The following is a 16182-nucleotide window of genomic DNA, read 5'->3' as shown; positions in this document are numbered from 1 at the left end:
CCATTTGAATCATTTGAACCATTTTGCACTTCCTGTCGATCTCATTTTTGGGAGGTTTGTATTCCTTTTTGCCTGCTTCATTTATTGCATTTTTGTATTTTCTCCTTTCATCAATTAAATTCAATATCTATTTTGTTACCCAAGGATTTCTATTAGTTCTTGTCTTTTTACCTACTTGATCCTCTGCTGCCTTCGGTATTTCATCTCTGAAAGCTACACATTCTTCTTCTACTGTATTTCTTTCTCCCATTCTGGTCAATCGTTCCCTAATGCTCTCCCTGTTCCTGTCAGTTTATCCAGGTCCCATCTCCTTAAATTCCCACCTTTATTCACGCATATGATATGATAATGTCGCACCCCGCCCCCTCTCCCCACTCCCCTCGCTCCCTCACAGTGATCACGCCACAGGAGAGCGAGAAACAGAACAGCTGAGAAAGTATAAAACGCCTTCACTGTTTCAGAACATGCTCACATTTCGTTGATGGGTTTTGAAAGGTCCCTAGTGGTTCCACCCCGCACATCAGATAGAAAACTTGCGGTCGTATTAAACTTTAATCGGGTCAGATCAGATTTAGTGAGGTTGCAGCCCCACAATGTCCTTAGAGTAGGGTTGAAACGTCCAAGGAGTGGCAGCAGTGTCGAACCCTGTCCAGAACGTCATCCTGTTACTCATCGCATTGCAAACCGTCGTTTTCGACGCCGAAATGCGTGGGAATCAACGCCCCACCACCTTTCGTGTCTGTGAAATGTTACTTTCGGCCACCCATAAGAAAACTGGGTGATTTCGACGCTGGGTGCTGCGGTTCTGGTCTGCATTGCATAGGCGGCAGAAGAAGGGGTGAAATGTGGGTAAGAGTGGCTGTGAAGACCTTTCCATAGCGCGAGACGCCCACACTGGCGTTGGGAAGAATTGTGGTGAAATTTGCCGCCAGTGTAACGTCATTAAATCAAGCTCTCGTGAACTTCTGAGCTGTGGTTTTTTTCCCCATGTGTCGACACCTTACTGTCAGCACCATTACAGAGGAACGTTGTAGGTACGTTTCAGCCAAATTTCAAACTTAAGCGCGGGAACAGAAGAAAATTATGGGATTTCGAAGAAACGATCCTTTAACATTGTTGCGCAGTGTATTTCCCAAGGTGAATCTGCATTAAAAGAAAGAAGATCTCAATCCGTTGAAGTAGCGAAAGAAAAAGCGGCATGCATTATCAAGAAGCTTACAGAGGAAGACCTTCAGCACTGTTTCCACCAATCAAAAATTCGCATGGAGATTTGTAGGGATAGAAGAGGGGAATATATTGAGAGTGACAATAGGTAAATAGGTACGTTTCTGAAATAAAATATTTTACGGCAATAGTCCCGTTATTTATAGTCACATCTCGTATAACCTACAACAGGACCATGCCTAGTAAAGCAGTACGCTATTCAAACCAACCTTCGAGTTCAGGACAGGTTTACCTTTATGGAGAAGTATTTGGTTTGCGTACAGTTCTCCCGTTATGCCAGATATTTCGCAGCACTGATGCCACTTACATCCCTAATAATTATTTAAATTTCCTCGCGATTCAGGGTACGTCCCCTATCGGGTCCTTCAACAAAGGAAAAAATTTGTGGTAGCATCTGAAATCGAACTCCGGTCCTTCGCGAGGCAGTAAGACAGGATGAACACTCAGGTACAGGGGCACACGGCATCCTGAAGAGCGTGTCATTTGTTTATATCCGGAAAAAGCAGGTCCATTCTTTCTGATAGGGATTTCGATCTTTTATCTTCAGAGGCTACAAAAACGAGGCACGGCCTGCTAGTATGCCATACTCTTATCAAAAGATGATGACTCATATTACCTTTCTTTCGAGAAAAGCTTTACGTTACGCAAATATTGGGTTTGTGTGTGTGTGTGTGTGTGTGTGTGTGTGTGTGTGTGTGTGTGTGTGTGTGTGTGTGCGGCTGCAAGATTAGGACGCTACCCTGAAACTACAAAGGAGGCCTGTGCCATAGTTATTACTGTGCGGTAACGCAGGACAGCTAGCAGATGTAATGGATTGGGACCGCCCTCGATGTAATCGTCAGTGATTCGTGATTAAATAACAACTAGTAATTCATGTGCAAGTGTGGCCGGAGTTTTTATTTCTCAATGACCAAAAAATTGTGTGTCGCTCGCATATCAAACATTTGACCTCCCATCGGCATCTGAGTTGTTAATGGCGTTTAGCGTAAAATATCTACATGCATACGGATGAGCGTGGTCTTGTGCTTAAATTGACGGGAAAAGAAAGTGTTACGCATGAAGCACCAGTCGGATACTTATCAAACGTTGTGAAGTTCATCACATAACGGGAATTAAACGGTTGAACATACATTTCATTCAGCACTGAAGTCCATCGATAATGGTAGCATGAGGCGTGATCTCACGGTCACGAATACATTCTTCTATTCGTTGTGGCATGGAAGAACACAGCTTCAAAAGATACTTTGAGGAATTTCTTCCCATTCTTGAAACACATGCTGCGTCAGTTCGTGAACTGCAGCTGGAGGCTGGTATCAAAGTATACGTCCTCCCCCAGTATCCTTGAGATGTTCTGTGGACGATAAATTGTTGGGTCTGACGACCCGATCAGGAATCCGTACTTTCCTCGAGGTGTTTGTGATGTGAACTGCGGTGTGGAACAACGCATTATTCTGCTGAAATATGCCCAGTGATATGGCAACAGGGTTAATCATGGTTGTCACATACCGACGAACAATCAAAATCCCTTCAAGTATTACCAAATAAGTTCTGTTGTCATATCCAATATCTCACCACACCATGATTCCAGGAGTCGAAGATGTATGGGTCTCGAGAAACGCTGCTTCCTTTGATCTTTCACCAGATCGTCAACGAACACAGTGACACTGATTTATCGTCACTAATAGAAGCGAAACCCATCGTTGAAAATCGCAGAATTGTAGTCAGTGACTCAGTTGGCTCTGGCTCCACACAATGCAACTCTCTGTTGTCTATAGCACAGCGTTAGCTGTAAATGGTAGTGGCAATTCCACTACTCAGTCCAATTTTCTGTGATCCGCTTCCCACGCCTCGTGGTGAGATGCTGCATGTAGCATCTGGTCGTATTTCAGCTGCTGTCATCAGTTTTTTCATCAGAGCCAAGCGAACACCCCTATGACCTTCTCCTGCCATAGTGCTTCTCGAAGGAGTCTTCTTACCACACTTTTGTCCAGAGTACATTACGCCACCACAGCCAACTGTGTGCGCGATCTGTCTTTACAATGTTTCCATGTTCCTCATACCAAGAATTTGATCTTTCTCAAAGTCCGAAATGATAATGGAAGAACCCGAACTGCAGTTCACCCCCTAAATGCTTTGGCAACCCTATAGCAGGCCTGGGACGCGAAGGCAAGCCGCATACTTTCATCCCAGCCTCCAGGCGGAAATCCGCATGAACTGACAAAGCGAACTGTCGGCATAATGCTGCCATATTCCTCCCAACTATTATTCGAACTTTCTCAAGGCCCGAAAGACGGTGACAAGTTGCATGTGCACCTCCTCCTGAAATTCTATGTTCCGATCTTTTCTTGAAGTTCCAGTTACGTTAGACAACAGTAGCCATCATGTACTCACACCATTTTTCATAAATCAACACAGTGTAGCCTGTCGATAGTTGCAGAGAGTGGTAATACGGGGGTTGTCCAGAAAGTAAGTTCCGATCAGTCGCGAAATGGACACCACTGTGAAAACCCGATGAAGCTTTCCACAGATGTGTTGGATAGTGTCTCTAGTATGACCGTCGATCGCATCAAGGCGCTCTTTTCAGTTGTGAGCGCACTGTGAGCTAGTAAAGATGCCTAGAACAACGATGTCTTCCGCGAAGTATGGTGGCCCGTTGAGAGGCTTCGCCTTAATGAACGCAGCCCACCTAACACAACTGCCACGCAGTTCCTTCTTCATGGCAATTTTCGCCGCACTCTGCAGGGGCAGTGAAGACGCTCCTGCAGCCTTTTCGATGGGAAGTGTTCAATCACCCACAACACAGCCCTAATTGGCTCGTCCTGAGTATCATCTCTGTTCACATGAAACGCTGGAAACGAAGACAACACTTGGGCGCAGGCTACGCGCTATAGACCAGCGTAGAGAATTATTGGAAAACACAGGCTGCTGCCTTCTATGACGAAGGTGTTGGAAATTTAGTATAACGCTCCGACAAATGTCTAAATCGGAGCGGCGACTGTGTAGAAAAGTATCTGGAAAGCGAAGCTAACTCTTGCAAATAAAATGTTTCTGATTTTCGTTCTGGTTTCCATTTAGCGACCGATCAGAAGTTACTTTCTGGTCAATCCTCGTATGTGACCATTCTTGTCCACATTCTAATATGATGACAAAAAGCCGCATACCCACCATTCTTTACATTTAACAGTCGATATTTACGAACCGCTTTTCACTGGTTTTACAGATATAAATTTCATCTAGTTCTCTTTTTTCCGCAAGAACCTTATGAATCCGAAAAAAGTTTGCTTCTATTTACACGTACCAAGTTGAGTCTAATGGAACAATTTATACAGCATTACCTAAAGTTCGAGTAGAGAGGGAAGACTGGTTACCATTCAAGTAGGTTGCTACTAAGTTCTTAGGCAATAATAAGCTAAACATGATATTTCTGTTGCCTCAACACACTGGAAAAGTTCAAGAGTTTCACAGTTTGATGATGAGTGATGAGCTTTAAGATTCACTTTATGTACATCTATCTTGAGTTTTTCCCTGAAACGTTGGCTGATGTCAGTCTTTCGTGAAAACGTCAAGTGATAGAAAGCCGGTATCGTAGCTGCTGAAATATCAGTCACTTCACAGTGACGTAAAACAAGCAAGTCATTGTAGAAAAAGCTATATTAGACGATACAAGGAGAAAGGTAAGGGACACGTAAGTAAATGGATACGTAAGTAAATGGATACAAATTTTCTGTGTAATAAATAGTGGTTCATGTTTGTACTTAAATAAAATCTTTGATCACATTGAAAAATGGGATTGCATTCATTCCAATTTCATGTATTTTGTGACTTTTCTAGTTTATTCCGAAATCACATTATGACAAAATTGTACTTCATAGAGAAAAGCGGTGAACAGTGATGTCAAAAATGGATTCAGTTAAAAAAAAAAGAACACTTAGGATTAAGTTATTATTGTACCAACATTTTAAGATGGCCGTTTTGGGTGGGTGGGGGCACTGAATTGTGGTTGCTTTAGATGCTGGTATTGGTTGGGTCTAACTAGTTTACAGCACTGTAAAATATAGCAATTAATTGCAGTAGCTAATGCTTTGAATACTCAACTTTGCTTAGTGTTGTGCGTCGATCATTGTTTTCTTTTCTTATTTTGAAACGAATGAGAGACTTCTCCATATCTGTCACAGGGTTCAAGTACGGCTCCCATTATAATTCTGCTCTCGGAGAAGGACAAATCCAGAGTGCGGGCTATCAGCCCTGAGAGAGTGGGGTGGGACTTGTTCCTTCACAGCTCCTTTGATCCAGCAGCTAAGTTTACGTGTGCTTACACTTCCGAGCTATTGCCACATTGAAGTGCTTGTACTACGTTTAACAAAAAGTAAGCAAAGAAATATATTTTCGTTGGCCTGTGTCGGTGATGATACATACTTGTGTGAGCGTGGCGCCGCCGGTGACGTAGTCCCTGGTGACGGTGACCACGGGGAAGCCGGTCTGCAGCGTCCACGTGTCCATCACCTGGCGCACCGTCATGTCACGTGGCAGCGAGCCAGACTCGTGCGCCTGCTCCGTCAGCGCAGCCCACAGGTCGTTCTGCGTCGAGCTCTGGTACTTCCTGCAACGCAGCCGCAGTAAGTGCCAAAGCAGTGACCGAATCACTGTGTAGCGTAGCGACAGTGCTGTAGTATTGTGTAAATGTCTCCTAATTATGCTAAATGCGTTTCGTGGGGTGATGCAATGCTGCACAAGACCTTAAGTCTGGACAGAAGGTAAATGTGGCATCCTCATGATGTGAAGCTTCCAGCCTGGCAGTTTGGTGATGTTGCACGGGAACAACGTCCTCGCTAGCTATTCGCTGAATGTAGCCGAAATATAAAAAAATCCAGGTCCCTGTCTGGCCGAACAGTTTGACGCCAGGAACGGCTGTCACTGCTCGGGCATAATGGCTTAATTATCGTTGGTTAAAATCATAATCATATGACTACAGAAACGGTCGTGAGATGCTGACAGTCGTACTTATTGAATTGGGTGCGAATGTGAATATTACACTACTGGTCATTAAAATTGCTACACGACGAAGATGATGTGCTACAGACGCGAAATTTAACCGACGGGAAGAAGATGCTGTGATATGCAAATGATTAGCTTTTCAGAGCATTCACACAAGGTTGGCGTCGTTGGTGACACCTTCAACGTGCTGACATGAGGAAAGATTCCAACCGATTTCCCATACACAAACAGCAGTTGACCGGCGTTGCCAGGTGAAACGTTGTTGTGATGCCTCGCGTAAGGAGGAGCAATGCGTACCATCACGTTTCCGACTTTGATAAAGGTCGGATTATAGCCTATCGCGATTGCGGTTTATCGTATCGCGACATTGCTGCTCGCGTTGGTCGACATCCAATGACTGTTAGCGGAATATGGAATCAGTGGGTTCAGGAGGGTAATACGGAACGCCGTGCTGGATCCCAACGGCCCCGTATCACTAGCAGTCGAGATGAGAGGCATCTTATCCGCATGGCTGTAATGGATCGTGCAGTCACGTCTCGATCCCTGAGTCAACAGATGGGGACGTTTGCAAGACAACAACCATCTGCACGGACAGTTCGACGACGTTTGCAGCAGCATGGACTATCAGCTCGGAGACCATGGCTGCGGTTACCCTTCACGCTGCATTACAGACATGTTCTGTTTACAACATAATTATGGTCGCATCCGTGTTTGGTGACATCGCGGTGAACGCACATTGGAAGCGTGTATTCGTCATCGCCATACTGGCGTATCACCCGGCGTGATGGTATGGGATGCCATTGGTTGCACGTCTCGGTCACCTCTTGTTCGCATTGACGGCACTTTGAACAGTGGACGCTACATTTCAGATGTGGTACGACCCGTGGCTCTACCCTTCATTCGATCGCTGCGAAACCCTACATTACAGCAGGATAATGCACGACCGCATGTTGCAGGTTCTGTACGGGCCTTTCTGGATACAGAAAATGTTCGACTGCTGCCCTGGCCAGCACATTCTCCAGATCTCTCACCAACTGAAAACGTCTGTTCAATGGTGGCCGAGCAACTGGCTCGTCACAATACGTTATCGTGTTGAAGCTCCGTGGGCAGCTGTACCTGTACACGCCATCCAAGCTCTGTTTAACTCAATGCCCAGGCGTATCAAGGCCGTTATTACGGCCAGAGGTGGCTGTTCTGGGTACTGATTTCTCAGGATCTATGCACCCAAATTGCGTGAAAATGTAATCACATGTCAGTTCGAGTATAATATATTTGTCCAGTGAATACCCGTTTATCATCTGCATTTCTTCTTGGTGTAGCAATTTTAATGGCCAGCAATGTATAACGTGTTATTGTGCGCCAATTGATTGAAGGTTGTGTGACATCAGTGACTATAAAATTGTTTTGATCTTGTGCTGCGGCAGGAATTGAAAACAGCTTTTAAAGCTGGCATCCCTAAAATTTACCTGAGGTGGTCATTCTGAAGTCAAGTTCCTCGCTATTCCACGACTTTCACATAATAGTACTCCGACATCTCAAGACTCAATCAGTAAATCTACGAACTGGTAGTATCAGCTGCTGCGAAAGGGACATTCAGGTAGGAGACCTCTGTAGATACAGGCGAGGTGCAACGAATTTGCTCATATCCAAACACAACTCTCACGTGTATGGTCGGTTTAGTGCAAACAGACGCGGGGCAACATACTTACCAGCGTAAGGGGAGTTTATATTCCTTTATTTTCTCCTTATTTCAATGTTATGGTTAATAATGTTGATTCAATTTTTGTTAATAATAGAAGTAACTAAAGGTTTCATTTAAGTTTAATGATAAAAATCGTGCCACCCATATGATAACATGATGAAACTATGTTTTTATGAACTGATTTCTTTATTAAATAGAAGACAGTAAAGAGCAGAGACACTGGAATTGCATAGCCATACTTGAAAATATTAGGTGTAGGAGGTGGTACGGCACTACAGTGCGGCAAGGCCGGAAATGAGAAAAAGTATCTAGTGCGCCGGAAATCAGTTTGTAACAAGAAAGTTACAGAAGGTTCTTAGCCTATGTATAACTTCTGTGGCATGAAAAGCACGCGATGCGATTCCTTTGGAGGCCTACTGTGCAACAATGCGAGATACTGGCAGCATCGTGAAAGTAGTTCTAGTAACTTGAGGCTACAGTAGATTATGACTAAAGAAGATATTTGAAGATAATATCAAATATCCATTCATCCAATTATAAAACTGACTTAGTTTTTTGTAACTTACATTGTGGAAGTGCACACAAGGTAGAAAAGGGGCTTGCTTTCGCATTAGCGCGCCGTGCACCAGGACTTAGTACGAGTATTCGACTCCCGTAGCAGAGGAGCGTGCACATGAACGCCCAACAAAAATACTATCCTCCGAGCTAAAAAGTACTTTCGTGAGTACTAATACGTTTCAAATACTGCGTCGACGTTCGCGCAGAAACACGTTAGTTAACGCATCGTTTAGGCAATGACTTTCGACTGTGTTAAAAAGTACAATTTTGATTGTGAAAATACTGACATCGATGTGTAGTAGAATCATGGAACATATTTTGTGTTCAGACATAATGACCTTTCTAGTCTCTGAGAAGCTCTTCTGCACAAACCAGTACGGTTTTAGGAAACATCGGTCACGCGAGACACATGTGATTATATTGTACATAACAAATTAACCATACTCTTAACTTCTAAATACTATACATTTTGTAACGACAGCTTGTAACACAATTTCGTTGACCGCCCACTGATGCAGAAATGTTACAAAGAAAATTTCACAATTACATTTAATTAATTGCAACATGAAAGTCTAAATTTCGGAATATACAAAGAATAGTACACACTATGTTGTATTAAAATATTATAATGATCTGACGTTGGGTCATTACGTTCGTAGTCAATGGAATGTAAATGAGAAGATGTGACTTCATTAGGGAAAAAATACAGAGTCAAGCGCAGCCCTGCCTTCAGGGCTTCGGCGCACTGGGCTAAAATGCTTCACAAAATTTTAGTATCCAAATTATAAACTCGCTACAGGATGCTACATTGAATATTTTAAGGTAAGAAACCAGTGGTCGGAAAACAATATTTCAGATGCTAAGAGGTTTTGAGCAATGTGTGGAAGACACATATTTGTAAATAGCTTGTTTTATGACGAACAAGGCTTGACGCATGCGTACTTGCGGCGCAACATTAAGAAACAATACACAATTCGTAATTCTACGCTAGTATTGGGTTACCCAGTGTAGCACTATAGCGTTGAACTTCCTATAGTTTGTACTCTTCACAGACGAGGAATCAGTCGGTCGTAATGGAGTTATCCACAAGAAGATCTGATTTAAGCAGAAGACGCACCATCCCACTTCGATATTAATGCCCACAAACACCTGACAAGCAGGTACTCTCATTACTTGTCCAATAGCTAGCGCGGCCACCAGATGTCACTCTCTTTGATATTTACTATGGGCTCATATGAAGTGGTTGGGGTTTGAAACCTTTGTAGAAATTGAGGAGAACTTAAGGGTAATGTAACAGCTTCCTGTTCAAAATGTTCAAATGTGTGTGAAATCTTATGGGACTTAACTTCTAAGGTCATCAGTCCCTAAGCTTACACACTACTTAACCTAAATTATCCTAAAGACGCACCCATGCCCAAGGGAGGACTCGAACCTCCGCCGGGACCAGCCGCACAGTCCATGACTGCATCGCCGCAGACCGCTCGTCTAATCCCGCGCGGCAATAGCTGCCTGTCTCATTGTACAACACATTGTTTATTAGAGCTAGTGTGGCGAAATAACGTGTGAGCAAAAGAAAACTGATGTTTCATGCACCTTGAGATAGACAACACAGCTTACATCATCCGTCCCATGCAACTGATGTAAGCTGCGTTGCCTACCTTACGTTGCATGAAACATCTTCCGGGTCAGTTTTCTCTTGCTCATACTGTATAATTACTGTACTGAGGATGGTGCTCGTCGCTTCAAACAGTTTTTATGAACTAAAGTAACTGTAGTACGATTAAAAGTGTTCACTAAATATTAATATGCGACCATTTACTTCTTGTCTCAAAACATTAAGTTTGGAGCCAAAAGGTACAGACACAATAAAAATTAATGTGTCTGTTACGAACGAGAGCGATCACAGTAAAATACTTCATTATAGTAATTGAATCTGAATCTAGAGTTACTCGGCGTCAGAACACTTGTTCCGACGTGGCTACGAAGTAGAAATATCGATGTATTTTGTAATTAAGTATGTTGCGTTTTATTTTAATTGTTAGAGCAGTGTAACATGTCAGGGTTTATGGGACAGAACGCCGTAATAAATTTGGCGCAACATATCTTGGATTTATTTCAACGATAAACTAGTTTATATCCGCGTCCACATCGTGTTGCCAGACTGTTGTGAAAGGTATTGCTGTGCTCCACCTTCGGAACTTTTTAAGTAACACAAGCCTAGGGAACAGTCTGCTCTGAGATTAGGTCAGATTCCATGATTTTTGTGTGAGGAAGGTTTCACGGTATTATTCTGATCGTAAGCACACCTTTACGGAGTAAGTTGATAGTGAAAAACTTTCATTCAAGACTTTCTGTGGGGTGTCGAGGACGTTACGGCAACTAGCCACTGTTAATTACTCTCTTTGTCAGAAACTTTTCTAATATCTGTTCAGTCTGCACGCTACGACCTTCGCAAGAAACTTTAATCACAGCGAAAAATCACCGACATCTCATCGTGAACACAATATAAAGGACATAAAGGAAAACTGCTAAATGAAATGAAATGATGGTATGGCATGGCTGGGAGACTCGACTGGGATAGCTCTGCCACGTAGTGCGAGTCTTTCAATCTGACGTCACTTAGGCGACTTGAGCGCCGATGATAATGATGATGAGATGAAGTCATGAGAACAACATACTCTCTCAGTCCCCTATCATCTAGATGGCAGTGAATCGAATCCAGGGTCCCACGATCTAAAGGCAGCGACGATAATCAATAGACTACGGTCTGCGTACAAGAAAACTAGAGCCCTCAGAAGACGAACGTGAGGTTTGGAAACAGGAAACGCCTCCATTTAGAATCAATAGAGTCATTACACAGGCCAACGAAAAAATTTTTCTGAATAACTTTTTTTACTTTGATAGCTGATCTTTATAGATTTTTATGAGATGAATCAAAATATAGCCTTAATTTTTTGTATCACCCATAGTTTTCGAGCAATATGCTTTTTATTATATAGTATATAAGTCCTATGGTATACGGTAAATGGGGAAATTAATGAAACGCTTTGTTAGAACAAAAAAATGGTTCAAATTGCTCTAAGCACTATGGGACTTAACTTCTGAGGTCATCAGTCCCCTAAAACTTAGACCTACTTAAACTAAACCAACCCAAGGACATCAAACACACCCACGCCCGAAGCAGGACTCGAACCTGCGACCGTAGCTGTCGCGCGCTTCCAGACTGTAGCGCCTATAACCAGCATGTTTTGTATTTACAGTAAGCTACTTAACACTATGATATGTGTTAATAGAGGTTTCACTTGTCAGCTGGAATTGATTTGTATTTTCTTTTCCTTTTTCTTTGAAGCTTGTTGTGTAGCTTTTTCTGCGATGACTCGCTTGTGAACTTCTCGGTGAAGTGCATACATGTTACCATTGTGTAATAAAACAGCCTTTAAACTAGTTTTGGATGAATCAATAAACAGCCTCCAGTCATCCTTTTTGTATTCAGTACCAAACTCATTCATCAGACCGGGAATGTAGAGCAGTACACTAAATCACCTTCTTGTTGAAAAAAACTTTGAAAATTGCTGCTCGCTCTTTCTATACATGTATATGCTGGTTCCAACTGCTAATAACTTCTTTTCTTTTAACCTAGAGCCAAACAATTCAGCTTTTTCTTTCGTTAAGCCCAGATCTCTAACCAAATCGTTAAGCTCGGGCTGAGTAAACAAATTGGGCTCTAGACTTTCTGTATTACAGTGCACTTCATCATCATCTGGTTGATCCAAATTAGATTGTACATCAGAAAATACTTCTGTTGGAATAGAATTTAAATCATCTGGTGGTTCAGGAACCGGGAAATCTACACCATGCCCTACTGGTCGGATGGCGGACAGAAGGTTAGGGTAACTTATTACCATCTTGTTTTTCGAATTATGACAAGCAATATCACCACTGCAAAACTAGAAATCATAGGAATAATTTCTTGGCCCCATCCATACCATAGGAACAGCAAATCTAAAGCCTTTTTTCTCCTTTTTGGACCATTTTCTCAGATCTTCTACTCACACATAACATGCTTTACCTGGCGCCCAAGTTTAGATCCAAAGACTGATAGATAAACCTTTTTCACAAAGTCTGTAATGTTTCTCTGGTGTTTTTAATCATAAATTCACCACAAATATAACAAAAACTGTCAGCAGAGGTTTTACAACCACGATTAGACATTGTACTGATCGCATGTACAGGAAACGGGAAAGTGAGGTTAGGTTGACAGTAAGCAAAACACCATCTGTTAACACAAAAATAGAATCGACCTGTTTTTGTCAGCAAATGTTTTTAGCAGTGCTACCAACGTCATACACATTCATTACACCTCCTTTTTAAATTATCTTAATTATATAAAAACTATTAAATTCTTTAAAAATCGCTTAATTTAATAAATTTAACTGTAAAATGTGAAGAAATGATGGGTGATACAGTTTTTTTAAGTATCATATTTGGATTTCCCACCCTAAAACACATAAGAATAAGGTCTTTTCTGGAAAAAAGTTGTTCCATCGTTGGCCTGTGTCATCAGTAAGTGATTCATGGTTTTACTTTCAAAAGGAAATCATCTGCATTGTGAAAAGCTCTCGTTCAACTGAGGTAGTGTTAAGTCTCTAGTGTCGATGGGTCATTCTGAACGGTCAACTTTGTTTTCCTTTAATAATATTAACTCTGTAGTTCATAATTTTACCACACAGGGCATCAATGCGTGGCTTCTCCTTTAGACGGAAACACCTAATTTATGTGCAGAAAATATTCAGATCGTGTGCTGTGATTTCTTAGTATACGTGCGATATCAACTTCTCCAGTAAATAAAAATATAATGAAGTCTTCTTTTTTTTGTGCCTTTGCCTCGCATTGGCGCAGGGTCGGCATTCTTGTTGAGGGATGTAAGGTGTGGTCGGATGCCCATCCTGTCGCCACTCCATTATCCCTCTGGACGTAATATGTGCACCCCAACTGTCTGTGATAGTGTTACTCAGTGTAAGCGAGAGGAAGTTTTCTAATATTTGCGATGCTGCAGAAACTACAACATCCGGCATTTGAGAAACAGACTAACAGATATGTCTTGGAGGCCAAAATAGACCCGTGCACATTGAGCGTTGACGTCCGTTTACTGCGGATAAAACGGCATCATGGCATTCAAACTATTGACCGCCCCATAAGAGGAGCATTACAGAAGGATCGTTCCGCCCAACACCAAACCCTTCTACGGATTTCAACTCTGCATTCAGGAAAGCTATTTCTCACGACAAGAATTATGAATGGCACATATCCCAGCACTAGAAGGGCGGCTACCTGGCGGCCATAAAACCTAACGTCTCTTCTTGGCCATGGTTCAGCTCGGTGAAGCTTAGTGGAAGTCATGTGACTTCTCTCATTCGAATGAGGCTGGGAAGCGGGCGTTATCCCGCCCACCAACACAGTTGACAATCATCGCTTCTAGACACTGTTATCAGGAGACAACGGCTTGTACTTCACATTCTTAGCGTTGTTTTATTGTGAAAACTGTACTAATGTCAACTAAGCACTGTTGTAACTACTGCTGGCTCTATGATGTTCGTCTTTAAGCGTTTTTGTTTTACGTTAAGAACTTATGTTTTTACAGCTAACTCCTTTTTATTGTTCTGATGTGGTGATTTCGATTATGGTAACATAGCATTTTTGTAACCACTGTTGGCTGCATGTTCTTTGCTGCCCAATTCCAAAAATAAATAAAAATAAAATGATGTTTGCAAATCGTGTAACTGAGGCGGGAGTTGGATACTAGTCCGGTATTCACTTAGTCGTAGGTGGGAAACCGCCTGAAAACCACATCCAGGCTGACCGGCACACCAAAACTCATCGTTAATCTGCTGCGATGATTTGACCTGAATGCGCTCTTTAACCCGCACGGCTTTCCAGGCAGATAACAAACATATTATGAAGTATGGCGTGCTATTAAAGAGATGCTACACGTTCCGCGTTGCCTACGCAGGTTTAGCTCTTGTAAGGCAAGTCGGCGGTCAGACTTTTTGCATTAATTTGATTCGTGTTCTCGCAACTCAAAAAACTATTTCATATTTTCAGACGATTTCCATGGCTGGCAGTTGAAGTGTCATGGTCTGTCCACACAGCATCCGGACTCATTTTGAACTTCCTGGCAAATTCAAAATGTGTGCTGGACTGGAACCCGAACCCGGGGGCTTACTTTCCACAGTGAGGACGGGGTTGTGAGTCGAGTGACAATCGTCGAGAAGAAATGAGATTCGGGCTAACGAACCGTCGATGGCAACGTCTTCAAAGATGGAGTACAAACTTAGAATGGACAAGGAAGGTAAAAAAAAATAGTCGTGTATTTTTCAAAGTAATGATCCTGAAATTCTCCTCACGCCATTTAATGAAACCATGGTAAAACTAAGACTTGTCGGCCGGATTGGGAATTGAACCCTGCTCCATTACATTGCGAGTCCACTGTCTTAAGTACTATACCACTTCGCTTTGTCGCCAGTTGCACTTAAGAAATACTGACAAAACTCATCTTTCACAGTTAATAGCAGCGACAGTAATGGCAACAGTAACAGGTAGAAATTTGTATTATCGGTTATTCTGTTTGCTGATATACCTCTTTCTGACCATATATTGTAACAGACACTATACCATATGCCATGAATCTACCCCAGCATGACTGAACATTAATTGTTAATAATGTTTGTGTGTAACACTTTCTGTTAAAAAAAATCCTGGTGGATTGTGGTCTTTGACCGAAGATGATTGCACAACAAAGAAGAAATTAAACAGTAGCTTGAGGTGTTACATGACGCCACTTTTACAATTGATATAAGCTGTGGAACACAATCTGCAAAAATATGCTAAGTTATCGGTGAATGTAGTTCAGACGAAACTCTTTCATTAGTACTTCGTTACACAAGAATGATTTTGTACTGATCACGAGAACATCGTAGTTTTATGAAAGGTGAGATTGATTTTAAAAGTCTACTGTAGTCAGAGTAGGACTCTTACCACTAACCGTTTACGCTACAGCGTACCACTTGTATGAATTACAAAACAAACCTGCCAATGTTATGATTTCTATTTCTCGTTGTATTTGAGCGACCTATTTTAGAAGTATGTTACTTGCTAGAACGTCCACTTTATATTTCTGATGAGATGGTAATACCTAACTGAAAGAACGCGATATCGAAACTATAATATATCTAAAATATAACAGTTCATGAAGACAGTTAATAACTAGGCTGCAGTAAATGATTGTACTCACCACTTGTTCAGATATCTGGTCAGGCCTTTCCTGAATACCTCCGTTCCAAGGAAATGGTCCATCATCCGAATTATGGAAGCACCTAAAATAAAACAAAAAATATAGTAGTTCCTCAAACAGATAATTTACAGAACTTAGCGTACTGCTCACCTGAAAATAAGCAATAATGGCTTGCTCTTGCCACACGTACTTTGAGATAGTAACCAACCTAAAAACATACTACTCCTAATAGCCATAATTGTTAGCGTGCAAATGAAGTAAATACTGACGTAATGTGATTAGATACACTGTTCGCAGTCATCAACAAAAATATCTGCACTTGCACCTCTAACGCCCTGAATAATGGTGGTATTTTCAAAATAATTTAGACAAGTTATCTGTATGATGCGGAAAGTGGCACTTCACTCTAAGT

The 16182-nt window shown here is 42.0% G+C and overlaps 1 protein-coding gene across 1 annotated transcript in view; it reads right to left on the bottom strand.

The window, feature by feature from the left end:
* LOC124545850 (aminopeptidase N-like) overlaps positions 1 to 16182 on the bottom strand; it is a 296523-nt gene that overhangs the window by 73487 nt on the left and 206854 nt on the right. The window contains exons 8-9 of the mRNA XM_047124807.1: positions 15771 to 15852; positions 5641 to 5824 (exon numbers count right to left, since the gene is read on the bottom strand). Coding sequence (XP_046980763.1) covers positions 5641 to 5824; positions 15771 to 15852 — 266 coding nt within the window. The remainder of the gene's footprint in view (positions 1 to 5640; positions 5825 to 15770; positions 15853 to 16182) is intronic.

The sequence above is a fragment of the Schistocerca americana genome, chromosome 8 (assembly GCF_021461395.2).
Source record: "Schistocerca americana isolate TAMUIC-IGC-003095 chromosome 8, iqSchAmer2.1, whole genome shotgun sequence".
NCBI lineage: Eukaryota > Metazoa > Arthropoda > Insecta > Orthoptera > Acrididae > Schistocerca > Schistocerca americana.
Note: the sequence above shows the minus strand (reverse complement) of the source record. Positions and strands in the feature narration are given on the sequence as shown.